Source organism: Mesocricetus auratus, unplaced genomic scaffold, assembly GCF_017639785.1.
Source record: "Mesocricetus auratus isolate SY011 unplaced genomic scaffold, BCM_Maur_2.0 Super-Scaffold_100027, whole genome shotgun sequence".
Taxonomy (NCBI): domain Eukaryota; kingdom Metazoa; phylum Chordata; class Mammalia; order Rodentia; family Cricetidae; genus Mesocricetus; species Mesocricetus auratus.
The window spans coordinates 2,604,263-2,622,288 of record NW_024429208.1 but is presented as its reverse complement, the minus strand read 5'-3'; the positions used below and the strand labels follow the sequence as shown (position 1 = coordinate 2,622,288).

General features: G+C 61.8%; 3 protein-coding genes across 5 annotated transcripts; 2 read left to right on the top strand and 1 right to left on the bottom strand.

The window, feature by feature from the left end:
* Positions 1–17: 17 nt before the first annotated feature.
* On the top strand, positions 18–10,386 carry Skiv2l (Ski2 like RNA helicase). Of its 2 annotated transcripts, XM_005086839.4 has the most exons (28): positions 19–169; positions 264–367; positions 1,532–1,641; positions 1,743–1,860; positions 1,950–2,064; positions 2,153–2,227; positions 2,420–2,473; positions 2,554–2,738; positions 2,894–3,022; positions 3,234–3,379; positions 3,684–3,830; positions 3,940–4,024; positions 4,109–4,215; positions 4,588–4,734; positions 4,802–4,898; positions 5,037–5,249; positions 5,372–5,482; positions 6,766–6,996; positions 7,671–7,808; positions 7,941–8,078; positions 8,181–8,285; positions 8,523–8,673; positions 8,749–8,875; positions 9,010–9,220; positions 9,399–9,509; positions 9,585–9,803; positions 9,920–10,060; positions 10,142–10,386. In XM_005086839.4, the coding sequence occupies exons 1-28, from the start codon at positions 148–150 to the stop codon at positions 10,340–10,342; spliced, it is 3,738 nt and encodes a 1,245-aa protein (XP_005086896.1). In that variant the 5' UTR covers positions 19–147; the 3' UTR covers positions 10,343–10,386. The 2 variants fall into 2 exon arrangements, with proteins under 2 accessions (XP_040587963.1, XP_005086896.1); XM_040732029.1 differs by having other exon boundaries at positions 18–169; positions 7,671–8,078.
* Positions 10,387–10,431: 45 nt separating this feature from the next.
* Positions 10,432–14,784, bottom strand: Dxo (decapping exoribonuclease). 2 transcript variants are annotated; one of them, XM_040732036.1, is made up of 7 exons: positions 14,656–14,784; positions 11,839–12,203; positions 11,487–11,722; positions 11,172–11,391; positions 10,940–11,075; positions 10,728–10,822; positions 10,432–10,641 (listed from the first exon to the last, which is right to left on the bottom strand). In XM_040732036.1, the coding sequence occupies exons 2-7, from the start codon at positions 12,195–12,197 to the stop codon at positions 10,491–10,493; spliced, it is 1,197 nt and encodes a 398-aa protein (XP_040587970.1). In that variant the 5' UTR covers positions 12,198–12,203; positions 14,656–14,784; the 3' UTR covers positions 10,432–10,490. The 2 variants fall into 2 exon arrangements, with proteins under 2 accessions (XP_040587970.1, XP_012981288.1); XM_013125834.3 differs by lacking the exon at positions 14,656–14,784 and adding an exon at positions 12,290–12,773.
* On the top strand, positions 12,866–17,949 carry Stk19 (serine/threonine kinase 19). Its single transcript, XM_040732037.1, has 7 exons — positions 12,866–13,019; positions 13,161–13,297; positions 14,692–14,787; positions 15,210–15,349; positions 17,066–17,163; positions 17,269–17,416; positions 17,617–17,949. Exons 1-7 carry the CDS (start codon positions 12,908–12,910, stop codon positions 17,660–17,662), a joined length of 777 nt encoding a protein of 258 aa, XP_040587971.1. The 5' UTR covers positions 12,866–12,907; the 3' UTR covers positions 17,663–17,949.
* Positions 17,950–18,026: the final 77 nt, after the last annotated feature.

Below are 18,026 nucleotides of genomic sequence, written 5' to 3'. Positions count from 1 at the left end.
CGCTCGCCCACGCTCCCGGCGGGGAGTGGAGGAGGGAGGGGGGCGTGTCGGGAGGGAAAAAAAACCATTTCCGCCCGTCTCGGGGCGGAGCCAACTCCGCGGCTGCTCTGAGTTTCCGGGCTGCGCAGCCGCCGCCGGGGCTTCAGGATGATGGAGACTGAGAGACTCGGTGCGGGGAGGGGAAGGGAGAGGAGGACGGGGGAGTAGCAGATGGGAATGACTTTTGGCCTCTAACCCCTGGCCTCTCCCCCCACACCCCGTAGTGCTGCCTCCCCCGGATCCCTTGAACCTGCCCCTTCGAGCTCTGGAAGTGGGGTGCACCGGGCGCTGGGAGCTGCTGAGCGAGCCTGGGGCTCCAGAGAGCACCGTGAGTAATTCCTCCCTGACCGCTCGCTGGAGGGTCGAGCTCGACCCCGCCTGCCTGAGCCTGGACACTGTCATCCGGCCCCCAGCTGGCGACGGACACATCCCAGCCTCCCGGAGCTCCCAGAGGGTCAGAACAGGGGGTGCGGGGGACACTAGCTCCCACAGCTGCCCCTGCCTCCTCCGAGGGTCCCTCTTCCTGCACTTGGCTGACACCTCGATTTTGAACTCCTCAATCTGAAGCCGGGCAGATGCTCAGGGCTTTAATCCCAGCACTTGGGAGGCAGAGGCGGCTCCCCCGAGTTGCAGGCCAGTTTTGGTCTACCCATCAAGTTCCAGGCCATCCCCAAAACGAACGAATAAGTAATAAGGAGAAGGAAGAGAAGATCTGGGACTGACTTAGCCCCTTCCGTGGTTGAACGATCCTTTCACAGGGCTTGCGTGTCAGATACCCTGCATCTCAGATATTCATTGAGCGTTAGGCGTCGGCTTAGCGTTTAAAGTGCTTGCCGTGCGTGCCTGATGAAACACGTGTGAAGGCAGAGGGCGAGAGCCAGCTCCACAGAGCTGCCCCCAGCTGCCACACGTGCCGGGGCGTGTGTGTACATTCCACACGTGGTATTACTACTACTAAGGAGTCCTAAAATGCAGACTCCCGGCTGAGTATGTAGCTCGAGTCAGTACAGGGCTTCCCTAGCACACACACAGACCTGGGTTTGATCCACTCAAGTGTGGTATGGCATGCTTGTCACCCCCTAGTTCAAGGTCATTCTGTCACACACACGCATGCACACACACACATATGAAGCTGGACGCAAGCCTGGGTGGTACATGAAAGCCTGTCTTAAAATAAGAATGCAGCATGCCTTTAATCCCAGCACTCGGGAGGCAGAGGCAGGCGGATCTCTGAGTTCGAGGCCAGCCTGGTCTACAGAGAGAGTTCCAGGATAGCCTCCAAAGCCACAGAGAAACCCTGTCTCAAAAAAACCAAAATAAGAATGCAGGTTGCTGCGTCTGAAACCCACAGTTCGCTTTAGCGGCCCAGGACTGCAGCTGCAGGTGGCCGTGCTCATCACCCGATGGCCCCGGCTTCTGTCCGAGACACCTGCCATCGCCCCTTTCGTCCGTCCTGCCCTGACTGACGCGTCTCACCCTGTCCTCGTCCTAGCTTCCCCACGGCCTCCCTCCCTGTGCCCCAGACCTGCAGCAAGAAGCGGAGCACTTGTTTCTGTCGTCCCCCGCCTGGCTGCCTCTGCACGGTGTGGAGCACTCAGCTCGGTGAGGAGCCCGTCCGTCCTCGGGGGCCCAACTAAGGACACGGACCCACCGAGGGACGGAGGGATGGGGGGAGAGCCGACTCCAGAATCCCTTCTCTCCAGAAAATGGCAGAGGAAGAGGGATCCATGGTCTCTTCTGGCTGCTCTGGGGGCTCCCGTCCCGTCCGACCTCCAGGCCCAGAGACACCCAACCACGGGCCAGATCCTGGGCTATAAGGAGGTGAGGGCTCGGACACCACCCCAGGAAACGGACTTGGGAGAATGGGTCGGAGCTGGCTTGGCCTCACTGGGGCTCTGACTGCCTCTCAGGTCCTGCTGGAGAACACAAACCTGTCGGCCACAACCTCCTTGTCCCTCCGCCGGCCTCCGGGGCCAGCCTCCCAGTCACTATGGGGCAATCCGACACAGTACCCTTTCTGGCCAGGTAAGCTGTGGGTGACCGTGGGGAGGTAGAAGACAGTGTCTTAGTGTCCGGGGTCCCTGCCGACGCCGTGCTCTCGTGTCTTCCCCAGGTGGGATGGACGAGCCCAGCATGGCAGATCTGAGCACTCGGGAGGAAGCTGAGGAGGACGTAGACTTTGAGGAAGGTGAAGTGGGCGCGTCTGAGGAGGGCCCAGTGGCCGCTGCTGCCCGCCCTGTACTTTCAGAGACTACGGGGAAGGGACCCTTCTCACCCCCGAGGGAGAAGGGGCTCTCCCCGAGTAGCTCTGTGTCACATGACGCAGTTCCCAGAGCGGCTGGGTGGGTGGATGATGCCGCCTCTCCGTTCCCGCCTGCAGGTCTTCTCACAGTCCCACCTGGCTTCAGGAAAGGGGTGGATTTTGCCCCCAAGGGTGAGTCTGGTAGGGATTGGCAGGGCTGCCCTGCTCCCTCAGAAGTGCGAGTGCGACAAGGCCGGCGTTTGTCCCCTCAGATCACCAGGCCCCTGTGCCAGGGCTGCTCAGCCTCAGCCGCCTGCTGGAGCCTCTAGACCTGAGCGGAGGCGACGAGGAGGAGGAGAGTGAGGCGGCAGGGGGCCCGAGGGGGGACACCGTTCCGGCCTCTCCCCTCAGTGTCCCCCTGGCCCGAGCAAGCAGTCTGGAGGACCTGGTGTTGAAGGTTGGCAGTTAGTTACCACGGACGGAGACAAGCGGGAAGGGGCCTGCCGCCAGGAGGGGGTTGGGATTGAGGATAACAGTGAGATCTTTCTGGGGGATGGGTAGCAGTCGGGCACTCTGGCTATACTTCTGTCACCCCTGCCTGAACGTTTCCAGGAAGCATCCTCAGCCGTATCCCTGACGGAGCCTCCCAAACCTGCCGCTCAGGAGCAGTGGGCTGTCCCTGTGGATGTCACCTCCCCTGTGGGTGACTTTTACCGTCTGATTCCTCAGCCTGCCTTCCAGGTACTGTGCCCAGGCCTTACTCCACCGCTTGCTAGACCCGGCCCTGTGCCGCCCCTCAGCCCAGCCGCGGCCTCTGTCTTCACCAGAGCCCACACACCTTCCTGGCCTGCCTCGCTCCTTGGTCCCAGCCTTCTCTTTGCCCTGCACGCCTGCGGGGGGGGGCAGAGAGAGCGGCTCTGTCGCTACAGCCCCGCCCGTGTCTCTCACACAGTGGGCCTTTGAGCCAGACGTGTTTCAGAAGCAGGCCATCCTGCACTTGGAGCAGCACGACTCTGTCTTTGTGGCAGCTCACACTTCCGCCGGGAAGACGGTGGTGGCCGAGTACGCCATTGCCCTGGCCCAGAAACACATGACCCGGTACCATGCCTCCTCAGCCTGCCCTCCCTCTCCTGCACCCTTGCGGGACCTCCCCTCGGCTGTCAGCCTTATCCCGAGGTTCAGGGGGGAGGCTGAGATGGGGGTTCAGAGAGAGATAAGAACGTCTAAGGAGAGAAGCAGGGCAGAAAGAGGACCTGGGCTAGCCTAGGAAGGGCTGGAGTCACGGAGGACGGTTTGAGGGTGGTCAGTGTGAGGGAGGGCTCAGTCTGGAAGGCAGGGTGCCCCGGCCGTGCGTCTGTGAGGACAGACGGACGGACGGACTGACTTCATACCCCATTTCCAGCACCATCTACACCTCTCCCATCAAAGCCCTGAGCAACCAGAAGTTTCGGGACTTCCGAAACACGTTCGGGGACGTGGGGCTGCTCACGGGGGACGTGCAGCTGCACCCAGAGGCCTCCTGCCTCATCATGACCACCGAGATTCTTCGGTGAGCGAGGGGGGCCTCCCTGGTGGGCTCTGGATGGGGAGTGAGCATCCCTGGGGAAGCCGGGCAGAGTCAGGGCTGTGAGGGCCAGCTGGGCGCTGCCTCTCCCCAGCTCCATGCTGTACAGCGGCTCCGACGTCATCCGGGACCTGGAGTGGGTCATCTTTGATGAAGTCCACTATATCAACGACGCCGAGGTGAGTGGCGGGAGCGGCTGGCCCTGAGGACCGACGGTGCCGTCTCCCGCTCCCTGACTGACCGGCCTCCCCACGTGTGTGCAGCGTGGGGTCGTGTGGGAGGAGGTGCTCATCATGCTCCCTGACCACGTCTCCATCATCCTTCTGAGCGCCACCGTGCCCAACGCCCTGGAGTTTGCTGACTGGATTGGGTGAGGCGCGTGTCCCCGGTGCTTGAGTGAAGAGGACCGTGGCGTTCCTTGGTCGGGGTTGGGGAGCTCAGGCCACTACGACGAGGAGAGGGGTGAGGGTGTGGAGCTGGGAAACAGCCGCACCTGGGTTGGGGGCCCAGAACATTTTTTGGATGCTGAGGTGGGGTGGTGGGAGCCAGCTGTCTGGACGGGCAGACTCCATGGTGCTAAGTGAGGATGGCATAGGGCAGGGGCTGTGTCTTTGAACCAGTGAGGGCTGAAGTGGAGATGAAGTTGTGGCTCGTGGCCTCCCATTCGAGGCCCCAGAAAGAACAGGAAGATGGGGTTCCTTCCCGCGCCCTCCCTGACCCGCTGCCCTCCTCCTCCCTCCAGGCGGCTGAAGCGGCGGCAGATCTATGTGATCAGCACGGTTGCCCGTCCTGTACCCCTGGAACACTACCTCTTCACAGGAAACAGCCCCAAGACGCAGGGGGAGCTCTTCCTGCTGCTGGACTCCCGAGGGGCCTTCCACACCAAGGGGTAAGTCCAGGGCTGGGTGCCGTGGCTGGGCCTGGGCTGGGCCTGACGCCACCTCGCCCGTGCTCAGGTACTATGCGGCAGCGGAGGCCAAGAAGGAGAGGATGAGCAAGCACGCCCAGACCTTTGGGGCCAAGCAGCCCACGCACCAGGGAGGACCCGCCCAGGTGAGGGCCTGTCATCCCCGCCAAAGCCTGCATTTCAGCCCCGCCCGGTCCCCGCGGGGAGCAGGTGGGCTTGAGGTCTGCACCCTGTCCTGCAAAAGCCCACCTAACCCTGACTCTGCCGCCTCCGCGTAACCTCAGGACCGCGGAGTGTACCTGTCCCTGCTGGCTTCCCTCCGGGCCCGGGCTCAGCTGCCCGTGGTAGTGTTCACCTTCTCCCGGGGCCGCTGTGATGAGCAGGCCTCCGGCCTCACCTCCCTGGACCTCACGACAAGCTCGGAGAAGAGCGAGATCCACCTCTTTCTGCAGCGCTGCCTCGCGCGGCTCCGCGGCTCTGACCGGCAGCTGCCCCAGGTGTGCTGTGCCCCTGTGGGTGCACGGGTGGGGGTGCGGTGATCTGAGACCTGCCCCTGCTGAGGGTGGCGTCCATCCACGCCCTCTCCGACCTGCTGCCCCCTCCTTCCTCTCCCCTGCAGGTCCTGCACATGTCAGAGCTCCTTCGCCGGGGCCTGGGTGTGCACCACAGCGGCATCCTGCCCATCCTCAAGGAGATAGTGGAGATGCTGTTCAGCCGAGGGCTGGTCAAGGTGAGCAGGTGGGGGAGAGGGGCCAAGGCGTAGGCAGGACAGTGCAGTGCAGTGGTTAGGAACCTGGGCTCTGGATCCAGGCTACCTGGGTCTGAATTCCAGCTTTCATGACCCCGCGGAACCCCAGTTCTCACCTCAGCCTTAAATGGGGGTGCTCTGACGCAATGCAAGTGGTCCTGAGAAGAGAGGCCTCCCCAGCGGGCAGGCGCCACTAATAGCTAGAGACGCAGACTGAAATGCTTTCAGGAAACAGCTGTACGGCGGCTGGGGTGCTTCACTCATTCGGGAAGCTCACTAACTGTGTGTGGCCAGAGACGCAGGCTGTCGCCAGTCTGCCATTGCTTGGCATCCAAGCACTGTTGTTGTTTTTCTGCCATGGCACCGTTTGAGCAAACTAAATATAGTAGACTTTTGACACTAGGGGTCTTTCTTGGGTATTGATGGCAAATAAATTCTGCCTCGGTCTGTGAGGGAACCCGCGTTTGCTTTATTCTCTGTGGCCCTGTCTACGATGACAGGGTTCCGATCTCAAGCCCGTGCTCCCGGGGACCAGGGTTGAAAGGCTGGCTGAGAAACGGGGTGGGACAGTGGCTAGGTAAATGGAGGGGCGTCCCCCACAGAGACACACCACCTACCTCAGTCACAAGCGGTGACTGGTAAAGCTACAGGAACACGGATGCATGTGGAAAGTAGAACCCAATCAGAGGTTCGGCTGTGTTTGCGTGAGCCGAATCAGAGCGAGACGGCCTGCAGTGGTGTCCACGCGGGAAGGTGCTGTCAGACACCATCCCAGCAGGGTGGAGGTGGGACTCGGAAGAACCAGGTGACACCTAAGTAGAGTGCGGAAGACTGGGGTCCTCCTGAGAGCCCACGGAAGTCCTGTAGCCGGTTCTCTGAGACACTGGGGTCCTCCTGAGAGCCCACGGAAGTCCTGTAGCCGGTTCTCTGAGACACTGGGGTCCTCCTGAGAGCTCACGAAGTCCTGTAGATGTTCTGAGACACTGGGGTCCTCCTGAGAGCTCACAGAAGTCCTGTAGACGTTCTGAGACACTGTGTGTCCTCCTGAGAGCCCATGGAAATCCTGTAGACGTTCTGAGACACTGTGTGTCCTCCTAAGAACCCATGGAAGTCCTGTAGACGTTCTGAGACACTGGGGTCCTCCTGAGAGCCCACGGAAGTCCTGTAGCCGGTTCTCTGAGATGAGGCTCTAAGGCGGGGTGAGCTCCACCAGAGCTGGGCATATAAAGGGCCTTTCTCCTGATCTAGTCTCCCCCTCTGTTCAGGTCTTGTTTGCTACTGAGACCTTCGCCATGGGGGTGAATATGCCAGCGAGGACAGTGGTGTTTGACTCCATGCGCAAACACGATGGCTCTACCTTCCGGGACCTGCTGCCTGGGGAGTATGTACAGATGGCAGGCCGGGCGGGCCGGAGGGGCCTGGACCCCACAGGCACCGTCATCCTGCTGTGTAAGGGCCGAGTGCCCGAGATGGCAGATCTACACCGCATGATGATGGTGAGCAGGGTGACTCGGGGCCTAGTCCTTTAGTCCAACACCTTCTTCTGATGCTCTCACCTTCCTGGGGGAAGGCAAGCTAAAAGTGAGCTCGTCCAGCTGGGCAGTGGTGGCGCACGCCTTTGATCCCAGCACTCGGGAGGCAGAGGCAGGTGGATCTCTGTGAATTCGAGGCCAGCCTGGTCTACAGAGCTAGTTCCAGGACAGCCTCCAAAGCCACACAGAGAAACCCTGTCTCAAAAAAACAACAAAACAAAACAAAACGAAAAAGCGAGCAAGTCCAAGGGGTTAGGTTAGGTTAGTCCAAGGGTTAGGGTTAGGTTAGTCCAAGGGGTTAGGGTTAGGGTTAGGTTAGTCCAAGGGTTAGGGTTAGGTTAGTCCAAGGGTTAGGTTAGGTTAGTCCAAGGGTTAGGGTTAGGGGCTCCCACTTCTGTTGCTTTACTGCCACTGTGGGTACCGTGCCCGATGGGGGCCTTCGGGAGTCCATGCCTTTTATTTTGTGCCCTTATGTTATTGAGGAAGTGACCAGGGATTGGTCTGAGGCCTCATGGCTGCAGAGCCGGGATCAGAAGATTGCTAGGGCACAGGTCCCACCCGGTCTCGCTGACTCTAGAGGAAGCCATCCCATTGGCTAGAGCACAGGTCCCACCCGGTCCCTCTGACTCTGACTCCAGGGGAAGCCGTCCCAGCTTCAGTCCCAGTTCCGTCTCACGTACACCATGATCCTCAACCTGCTGAGGGTGGACGCCCTCAGGGTCGAGGACATGATGAAGAGAAGCTTCTCGGAGTTCCCGTCCCGCAAGGACAGCAAGGTGAGGAGGTTAGGGCAGCCAGCGCAGCAGGCAGGTCTGAACCAGCCAGGAATAATTGGGCATGGCCGCGGGGTGGGGTACAGTAGAGCGGGCTGGGCTGGCAGACTTGCTACAACCCCCCCTTCTCCCCAGGCCCACGAGCAGGCTCTGGCTGAACTCTCCAAGCGGCTGGGGGCCTTGGAGGAGCCCGACGTGACTGGCCAACTGGCCGACCTGCCTGATTACTACAGCTGGGGGGAGGAGCTGACAGAGACCCGGAACATGATCCAGGTGAGCCAGCGGGCAGCGAATCACGCTGGGGCCCCTAAACTTGGCCCCCGTGTCCCGGTCTCACATCTTCCCGCGCCCCCTTGTGCCCTCCCCGCTCTCCAGCGACGCATCATGGAGTCTGTGAACGGGCTGAAATCTCTGTCCACGGGAAGGGTGGTGGTTGTGAAGAACGAGGAACATCACAATGCCTTAGGGGTGATCCTGCAGGTGAGGACGAGAGGGTGCTCATCCCGGGACAGCGGGAGGCTCGGCACTGTCCCCCGACGGGCTCAGGCTCTCGTCACCACTTTGTGCTTGTCTCCGTGCCTGGCCCCCAAGAAACCCCTGTAGCGCTTGGCCGGGCCACCCTGCACAGTCCAAGGGCTCTGTGGGGAGTGGGGGCGCCCCCATCCCCGCCCAGGGTGGGCGTGCCATGCCCACATTTGGTGTGCGTGCCTCCTGTAGGTCTCCTCCAACTCCACCAGCCGAGTGTTTACAACACTGGTCCTGTGCGATAAGCCGGCTGTGTCTGAGAGCCCGCGGGACAAGGGGCCAGCCACCGCAGACGTGCCCCAGCCGGATGACCTTGTGGGCTTCAAGCTGTTCCTGCCTGAAGGTGAGTCCCCGAAGGCGGTGTGAACAGGATGGGGGGGGGGGCATGGCGAAGCCTCCTGACCCGATCGATTTCCAGGGCCCTGCGAGCACACTGTGACCAGGCTGCAGCCAGGAGATGTGGCTGCCATCTCCACCAAAGTGCTCCGGGTGAACGGGGAGAAGATCGTTGAGGACTTCAGCAAGAGGCAGCAACCAAAGTTCAGGTCGGAGACTTGGGGGGCCTTCTCCGGGGGAGGGAGGGCATGTCCCAGGGGGACCGTGACATGGGGAGCCAAGGGGCCCCCTCAGCTCCGGGGGAGGCTCCCGTGGCAAGGAACACCCGCTCGCCCCCCTTCAGGAAGGACCCTCCCCTCGCAGCTGTCACCACTGCCGTTCAGGAGCTGCTGCGCCTGGCTCAGGCCCACCCGTCGGGACCCCCGACCCTCGACCCCGTCAACGACCTGCAGCTCAAGGACGTGTCTGTGGTAGAAGGTGGGCTCCGGGCCCGGAAGCTGGAGGAGCTGATCCGGGGGGCTCAGTGTGTGCACAGCCCCCGCTTCCCTGCCCAGGTAGCGCCTAAGCAGAGGCAGCTTCGCCCCGTGCCTCCTCCCGCGGCCCCGTGCCCAGGGCGCCCCTGCTGACGGGAGGGGCGCTGATGGCCCCGGTGCCTCCTCCCGCGGCCCCGTGCCCAGGGCGCCCCTGCTGACGGCGAGGGGCGCTGATGGCCCCTGCCGTGGCTCTCTTTAGTACCTGAAGCTGCGGGAGCGGATGCAGATCCAGAAGGAGATGGACAGGCTGCGCTTCCTGCTGTCCGACCAGTCACTGTTGCTGCTCCCCGAATACCACCAGCGTGTGGAGGTGACAGAAGGGCGGGGTGTGTGAGGAGAGGGGCTCAGAGGGCGGTCAGGCCCCCCTCACCCTCTGCTGTTGCAGGTGCTGCGGACCCTGGGCTACGTGGATGAGGCCGGCACGGTGAAGCTGGCGGGGCGAGTGGCCTGCGCCATGAGCAGCCACGAGCTGCTCCTCACCGAGCTCATGTTCGATAACGCACTGAGCACCCTGCGTCCCGAGGAGATCGCAGCCCTGCTCTCTGGCCTGGTCTGCCAGAGCCCTGGTGACCCTGGGGATCAGCTCCCAAGCACCCTCAAACAGGTGGGGGCCGCCACTCCTCCCTGGGCTTGTGAATGCCCAGCCCCGGCAGAGGCCTCCCAAGGTGTGCATGGCCTGTCCCCGATCAGGGGCCTTGACCTCTTCCTTCCTGTCTGCAGGGGGTAGAACGTGTCAGAGCTGTGGCGAAGCGCATTGGCGAGGTTCAGGTGGCCTGTGGCCTGAACCAGACGGTGGAGGAATTTGTGGGAGAGCTGAATTTTGGGCTGGTCGAGGTTGTGTATGAGTGGGCTCGGGGCATGGTAAGTACCTGTGGCAGGTGGCTGGCTGGGAGAGGGTGCCCGGGCCCGGCTCCTTCAGTGGTCACTCCGTTCTCCCCACAGCCCTTCTCCGAGTTGGCAGGGCTCTCAGGGACTCCCGAGGGCCTGGTGGTCCGCTGCATCCAGCGCCTGGCCGAGATGTGCCGCTCGCTTCGAGGAGCAGCCCGTTTGGTAGGAGAGCCTGTGCTGGGCGCCAAGATGGAGACAGCAGCCACCTTGCTGCGGCGGGACATAGTCTTTGCGGCCAGCCTCTACACCCAGTGAAGGGCGTGTGGGAGAAAAGTGTAGCAATAAAACAGGAAACCAGAGTGCTCGGGGCACGGGGCTACTGCATTCAGATACAGCAAGAAACCTGCTTAGAAACACGCGTTTATTGTCTGCACAGAGACGGGACCAGCGTGTCCCCAAAGCGTCAGTCCGTGGGGGAGGGCGGCGCTGCGAGTGGTGGGAGGTCTTGAGTCATAGCGTCCACGTACCACGTGGGCAGAAAGGCATAGGGTGCATCCCGATGGACAGACACGGTGACTGGGCCACCAGGTTCCCAGGAGAAGAGGTGGACAAGCCTGGAGGGGATGGAGGGGTGGGGTGGAGCCAGACACCGAGCAGAGATGCAGGGGTGGCGCACAACCCCCCCTTCCCCGGCCCTCACCTGGGGTCATCCTGGACCACTGTGCTCTGGGCGAAGCTTAGGAAGGCATCACAGAAGTTCATGCACACAGAGGGATTCCAGCCGTCCCGGTCATTCTGGAGGGACACAAGAGGCAGGAGACATGGGGGGGGGCGGAGAGCAGACGGGCACTGGACCTGAGGCCTTGGTGCAGGGAGGGGGTGGTGGCCCGCAGCCCAGACACCCCGACCTACCCTCACGTTCTCAAACATCTCCATGGTAGGAAAGGTCTTTAAGGAACAGACGACACCTTCTGGGTTCCGGAAGCCGGCCACGACATGTGGGACCCCTGGGAGGAAGGACTGAGCCCACCATTTCAGGAGCTTGTGTCTGACGGGAGAGGCTCAGGGTCAGCGGGACCCCACCTCCACCCCCACCCCCAGGCTGCTCGTGCGTCCCAGGCCCCCCTGGCCACCCGGCCTGAACCTGTAAAAGCTCCTCCACTGGCCGGGGCTGTGCATCTCCTTGGAGGTCTTGAGCTCCACGTAGCAGGCGGGGGGCTGCGCGGACCGGGCCTGGGGGTTTATGCAGTCCACCTCGCCGGAGAAGAGCAGAGGGTGGCTCCCCAGGCGGCTGCGGAGCACGGAGCAGAAGGCCACGTTGGTGTTGACCACCCCGGAGGGGTCCGGGGCGCCTCCAGGTTTGTCTGTGCGAGGAGAGAAGCAGCGGCGGGAAGGGGAAGGGGGGGCTCTCGACCCCCGAGGCACGGGAAGGCGGCCCCGCGGCGGGGGCAACGCTCACCTGCACACATGTACTGCTCAAACTTGTAGCCCATGTACATGAGCTCCCGGAGGAGGGGCGGCCGAGCGAGCCTCTGCGCCCGGGCGGCCGGGGTCTCCACCTCACTGAGGTACAGCGTCCCTTGGAACCGCGAGGCTGCCAGCTGCCAGCCCTCCTGGCGCTCGTACGGCGTGGTCAGCAGTTTCGTCAGGTGTCCTCGCCACGTCACGGTGGCCCCAGCCAGCCAGCCCGGACCCCTGGGGCGGGAGGAGCCGGGGGCTAACGTTCTGGGCCGGAGTCCCCGCTGTGGACCATTTGTGGCCCCCCGCAAGCTGGGGGGGGGACGCCCACGGATCTCGGGACTTCCGCTCACCCCTCCAGCTGGCGTCGGTGTTCCAGAACCCAGCGCAGCAAGTGGTCCAGCCTCTCCCTGACGTCCTCGTCCCGGGGCTGGTACCTGTCGGGGTACCCATCCCTGAGGTCAAAGCCGGGGCCGGGGCCGTTGGCGGGGGGTGGGCTGTAGTAGCGGAGGGCGCGGGCGTCCCCGTGGTACTGGCGCCGTGCGTCCAGGGAGAAGCAGCCCAGCTCGGAGGGGCGCCGGTAGAAGGGGAACGGCCCCGAGTACAGCGCGGGCTCCGTGCGCAGCGAGGACCCCGGGCGCGGGCGTTTGCTCCAAGGCTGCGCCACCCCGTCTGCCTTCTCCGCTGTCCTCTTGGTCCCTCGGGGCTCCATGGGGTCCTGAGGGGAGAGAGTGCGCATCGCGGAGCGGACGAGGGCAGCGCGAGCCCGGCCCCTCCTCGTTCACTGAGCCGAGCGCCTCTCACCCCGCTCTCCCCGGCCTCCCACGCGCGGGGAGGTGAGGACGCCAGGGCTGAAGAGCCCGGGCAGACGCGCTGCCTTGGATCCCAGCGCTCGGGAGGCAGAGGCGGGCGGATCTCTGCGAGTTCGAGGCCAGCCTGGGCTACAGAGGGAGTGCCAGCACAGCCAGGGCTGCGCACGGAGGGAGAGAGCGCGTGTCAAACAAAAAAGAAAGAAAACAAGAAAAGTTTGCGCCCAGAGCACAGATCCGGACGCCTCAAAGCTCCCTAGCCCGGGAGGCTACGGCGTCGGGGCAGGCACGTCAAGAAGCCAGAGCGGGACGCGAGAGCGCAGCGTCCGCTTCTGATGACGCCATCACCGCCCCACCGGACGGAGGGAGGGAGAGAGGGCGCGGCGGCGGCGGCGGGGCCGGGTCCGCACCCCAGGGCCGGGTCGCAGGTGGACGCGCGCCGGGAGCGAGCGCCCTGACGCGAGCCAATCGGCCGGGCCGCGGCGCGCGCGCCGGAAGTGAAGCCGGCTCCGCCCCTCTCCCACTCGCTCCCGCCCCCCTAATCCCGCGCACGCGCGCGCCGCGGCCCCGTCGTCACTATCGCGCGCCGGAAGAGCAGTGAGATTCCCGGGCTATGAACCGCAAGAGGCGGCTCCTGGCGTCGGAGGCCTTCGGAGTGAAGCGGCGGCCGCGGCAGCAGCAGCAGCAGCGGGCGTCGGGGCCCGACCCTCTGAGGGCGGGCGCAGGTAACCATGGCGACCCGGGCGCGAAGGGCCCGAGGGTCCAGATCCTCCGGGGGGAGAGGAGGAGGAGGAGGAGGAGCCCGGGCGGGTAACCATGGCGACCCGGGCGCGGCCCTGATTCCCCCCCCCCCCATCCCCGGGCAGGGTCGGCGCGCCAGGCGGTGGAGGAGCTCGTGCAGCTGTTCCCCCGCGGGCTGTTCGAGGACGCGCTGCCGCCCATCGCGCTCAGGAGCCAGGTGTACAGCCTCGTGCCTGACCGGACGGTGGCCGACCTGCAGCTGGTGGGTGACAGCCCCGCCCCGCCCCTCCCCGCCCCCGCCCCTCCCCTCCCCGCCCCTCCCCAGCGGGCGTCAGGCAGCGCTCGCTCGGGCTCTGGGCGCCGGCCGTCTGCGCCCGAGGCTGGAGGAGGCTGGAGGGGGCGATGGGGTGGGGGGAGGACGGGCGACGCTAGGGTTAGCGCCCAGGCTCTGCGGGTGACGCGGCTGCCTGGCCGGCGATAGACTGACCGGCGGCTACGCCATGCTAGGGCGTGACACAGCGATTGCACGCGTTCTTACAGAGTTCGAGGACCGGGGTTGACAGAATGAGCACCCTCCGTTTATCATTCACTCGTGTCGGACCTTAAAACAACTCTCCTTTAGTTTTCTCTAAAAACAGTCTAAAGCATCGTGAATACACTCACCTTCCATGCACCGAGAGGATGCGTCCCTCTGGGTAGCTGTGTAATTAAAACTACACTTTGTTTCTTTATTTTTGTTTTTTGAGACAGGGTTTCTCTATAGGTTTGGAGCCTGTCCTGGAACTCTCTTTGAAGACCAGGCTCTTCAGCCTGCCTCTGCCTCCGAGTGCTGGGATTAAAGGCGTGCGCCACCACAGCCCGGCTCAAAGATGACCCTTTCGATAATCCCGTGGTTGCATGTCTTCTGAGCTTTGCTTCCTGTGGGCCAAGTTGTTTTTGGCCTCGTGCTGGGCACATTGCTCAGATCAGCCAACTCCCTCTGGGTGTTACCTTTCCAAGTCCTTGTTTTCATTTTACTCTGTCTGTCTGGTGTGGTAACTTTGATGATCTTGTGAACTTTTTAATGTTTAAGCAAACATTTTTGTTGTTGTTGTTTTGAGACAAGGTCTCACTTTGTAGCTCTGGCTGTCCTGGAACTCGCTCTGTAGACCAGGCTGACCTCAAACTCACAGAGATCCGCCTGCCTCTGCCTCCTGAGTGCTGGGGTTAAAGGCGTGCCCCGCCCCTCCATCACTGTTTAGTGTAGTGACTGGTAAGGGTCTGGTCTTAAAATGTGTGTATTGGCTCTTTGACAGCTTACAGCATGTGAGACGTAGGTGATTGGTTGGAAAGACTGCTTGGTGTGATGGTCCACCCGAGCATCTCTCTTCATGGTAGACGTCCTGATCCTGCCACCCCCTCGACACACAGACACACACACACACACACACACACACACACACACACACACACAGACACACACAGACACAGACACACACACACACAGACACACACACAGATACACACACAGATACACAGACACACTCACACACAGACACACACACACACACACACACACACACACACACACACACACACACTGGCAGTTAGACTCCCTGCCCAGTGCTCAGCCTGCCTTACCTGCCTTTCTTTCCACTCTCATCTCTGTGCCCACAGAAGGAGCTTCAGGAGCGCGGAGAGATCAGGGTCATCCAGCTGGGCTTTGACTTGGACGCCCATGGAATTGTCTTCACTGACGACTACAGGACCAGAGTATGTGTGTGAGCGTGTGTGTGTGTGTGTGTGTGTGTGTGTGTGTGTGTGTGTGTGTGAGTGTGTGAGAGAGAGAGAGAGAGAGAGAGACAGACAGACAGACAGACTATGTGCATGAGTGATGGGCAGGGGAGGGCAGGGAAGTTGGGCGTAGAAACAACAGAAGGAGCATTATCCATAGGACACATCTCGCAAACAGCGGCCAGAGCTGGTAAATAGTGAGACTGGGGGAGGGAGGGAGAGAAGCAGGGAGGGAGGGAAGGAAGGAAGTTTGGGGCAAGCGGGGAGCAGGGAAAGGGTTTGAAAAGTGGAAGGACCCAAGCGAGCGAGGACTCAGGAAGGGAAGCTGCCCTGGGGATGAAGAGCCACGGCGGCGGGTGGTGGGTGGTTTGCGCTGCTCACAGACATCACTCTGCTTCCAGGTCCTCAAGGCCTGCGATGGCCGACCGTGTGCTGGGGCGGTGCAGAAGTTCCTGGCCTCGGTGCTCCCAGCCTGTGGGGACCTTAGTTTCCAGCAGGACCAGATGACACAGACTTATGGCTTCAGGGACCCGGAGATCACGTGAGACATTGTGGGGTCAATAGTTCAGGCCTCTGGCAGCCTGGTTCCTTCCCCCTCCAGCTCTTTCTTTCTCAGTGAGCTTGTCCCTCTGGCTGGTGAAGTGCGCTCCACCCTGTTAGATAACAGGCCTTGGAAGAACTTGGACTAGGAATCAGGAGAGAGAGAGAGAGAGAGAGAGAGAGAGAGAGAGAGAGAGAGAGAGAGAGAGAGAGAGAGAGAGAGAGAGGCTTGCCAGATGCAGGAGGCCTAGCAGAAGCCGTGCCTAACAGTGCTTACTGTGACTACACAAATGGTAGAGGCTGCAGTGTCCCTAAAGATCACATTCACGGGGTCCCCACAAAGAGTGAGGAAAAGTACTAACCAAGGTCTCAGTGCTGAAGGGTTTGGGGTGCCACGCCTAAGCCTGCCTCCTGCATGCCTTCTAACTCCCTGTGTGTGGGATGATCTTCCCTGGGAAGGTGCTGGGTGGGGGGAGGTCATAGGTCATGGTGGGCCCTGAGCTAACCCTCACTCCTCAGGCACATTGCAGGCTGTGCTCAGGGAAGCCTCCTAAGGAAGCAGTCACCACAGGGCTGGGGAGCTGGCTGGCTTGGTGACAGGCTTGCTGAACAAGCACAAGGACCGAGTGAATTCTAGTCCCAGCAGCCACAGCTGAGCGCAGCAGGTGTCTGTGACCCCTGTGCTGGAAGCGCGATGGCAACTGGATCCCTGCAGCAAAGTGTAGCCAAACCAGTGAGCCCCAGGTTCAGTGAGAGACCCTGACTCAAAAGCAAGGTCAGGTCAGGTGTGGTGGCGCACACCTCTCATCCCAGCATTCAGTGGCCACAGACGGGTGCATCTCTGAGTTTGACGCCAGCCTGGTCAGCATAGTGAGTTCCAGGACGGCTAAGGCTACATAGAGAGACCCTGTCTCAGAAAAAAACGCAAGGAGGAATGGGGTTGGAGAGTTGGCTCAGTGGTTAGGAGCACTGGCTGCTCTCCCAGAGGTCGTGGAGTTTGATTCCCAGCACCCACATGGTGGCTCACAGCTGTCTGTGACTGCCCTCTCAGGAGATCCAGCTCCCTCTTCTGGCCTCCACAGACACTGCGTGCTTGTGTGGTCATAACGTAATCAAAACACCCATACACATGCAATAAAGATGTCCTTTTAAAAAAGGTTGAGAAGCTGGGCATTGGTGGCGCACGCCTTTAATCCCAGCACTCGGGAGGCAGAGGAAGACTGATCTCTGAGTTTGAGGCCAGCCTGGTCTACAGAGTGAGTTCCAGGACAGCCAGGGCTACACAGAGAAACCCTGTCTTGAAAAACCAAAAAAAAAAAAAAGTTGAGAATGATTGCAGATATTTGATTTGAACCTGTGGCCTCTGTGTGCTTGTGCGTCTACACACACACATACCTCTCCCTTTCCCTCTCTCTCTCTCTCACACACACACACACACACACACACACACACACGCCCCTCTCTCACACACCGAGGTTACGGGATGACACACACACACACACACACACACACACGCACACACCCCTCTCTCACACCGAGGTTACGGGATGAAAATGTGGAGAGGCGCTCAGGCGGGTGGCAGGGCAGCAGGGTAAGCAGCCCCTGCCTTGGCTGCCTGTGTCTCTGGACACTTGGTGTGCACACAGCAGCAGCAGGGGAGGGTGGGTGCGGTTCCCGGCGCTCTGGCTGCACTGCTCTGACCTCCCGCCACCTACAGGCACCTGGTAAATGCTGGAGTCCTCACCGTCCGAGACGCTGGGAGCTGGTGGCTGGCCGTGCCTGGAGCCGGGAGATTCATCAAGTGCTTTATTAAAGGTGAGCTGCCCACAGAGAGTCCTCGGTGCCTCAAGAACACCCTTTGGGCGGCTTTAGGTCTCCAAGTCCAACTCACCCCTCCTTTTCCTGGGCCACCTCCCCCAGGGCGCCAGGCCGTACTCAGCATGGTGCGGAAGGCCAAGTACCGTGAGCTTCTGCTGTCGGAGCTCCTGGGCCGCAGGCCCCCGTCGGCAGTGCGGCTCGGCCTTGCCTACCACGTGCACGACCTCATCGGGGCCCAGCTGGTGGACTGGTGAGTCTAGGGGATCTCAGGGCAATCCCATGACCCGAGGTTGGGCGCCCCACGTCACGCTTCGTTCCCTGGAGAAGCCCACTTCCTGTCATAGCCTGCTTCCTGTCATCTTTTCTGGGACTCGGGAGCACACGGTGGTCAGTTCTCAGTTTCCACACCGGGCTTGGGCAGCTGGCTCCAGTCTTGTCTCTCTCTGACAGCGTCTCCACCAGTTCTGGAACCCTCCTTCGCCTGCCAGATACGTGAGGAGTCGACTCTTGGATTCTTCAGCTCACTTCACTGTGTGAGGCTTCTGGAAGCTCTGCTCCTGGACGGCTGAGTGGTCACCCGGATGGGTGCCAGGCCCTGCTGCTGCAAGCTGGGGCCCCACCCTGAGTGGGCCGTGTGCGCCGCGGCTCTGCACTTCTGTGGGTGCGGAGCCAGGAGCCGTGCCGAGGGGACCGGAAGGTGGGATTGCTGGGGACACTAGTGAAGGGAGCAGGAAACTGCCCCGTGTCGGGTGGAAACTGCCAAATAAAATTCTTGTGCCTGTGCGGGCCTCTCAGTGTCCTCTGTGTGATATGTGTGCAGGTGTCTCTGTGGATAGTTCAGAGAGAGAACAAGTTACTCA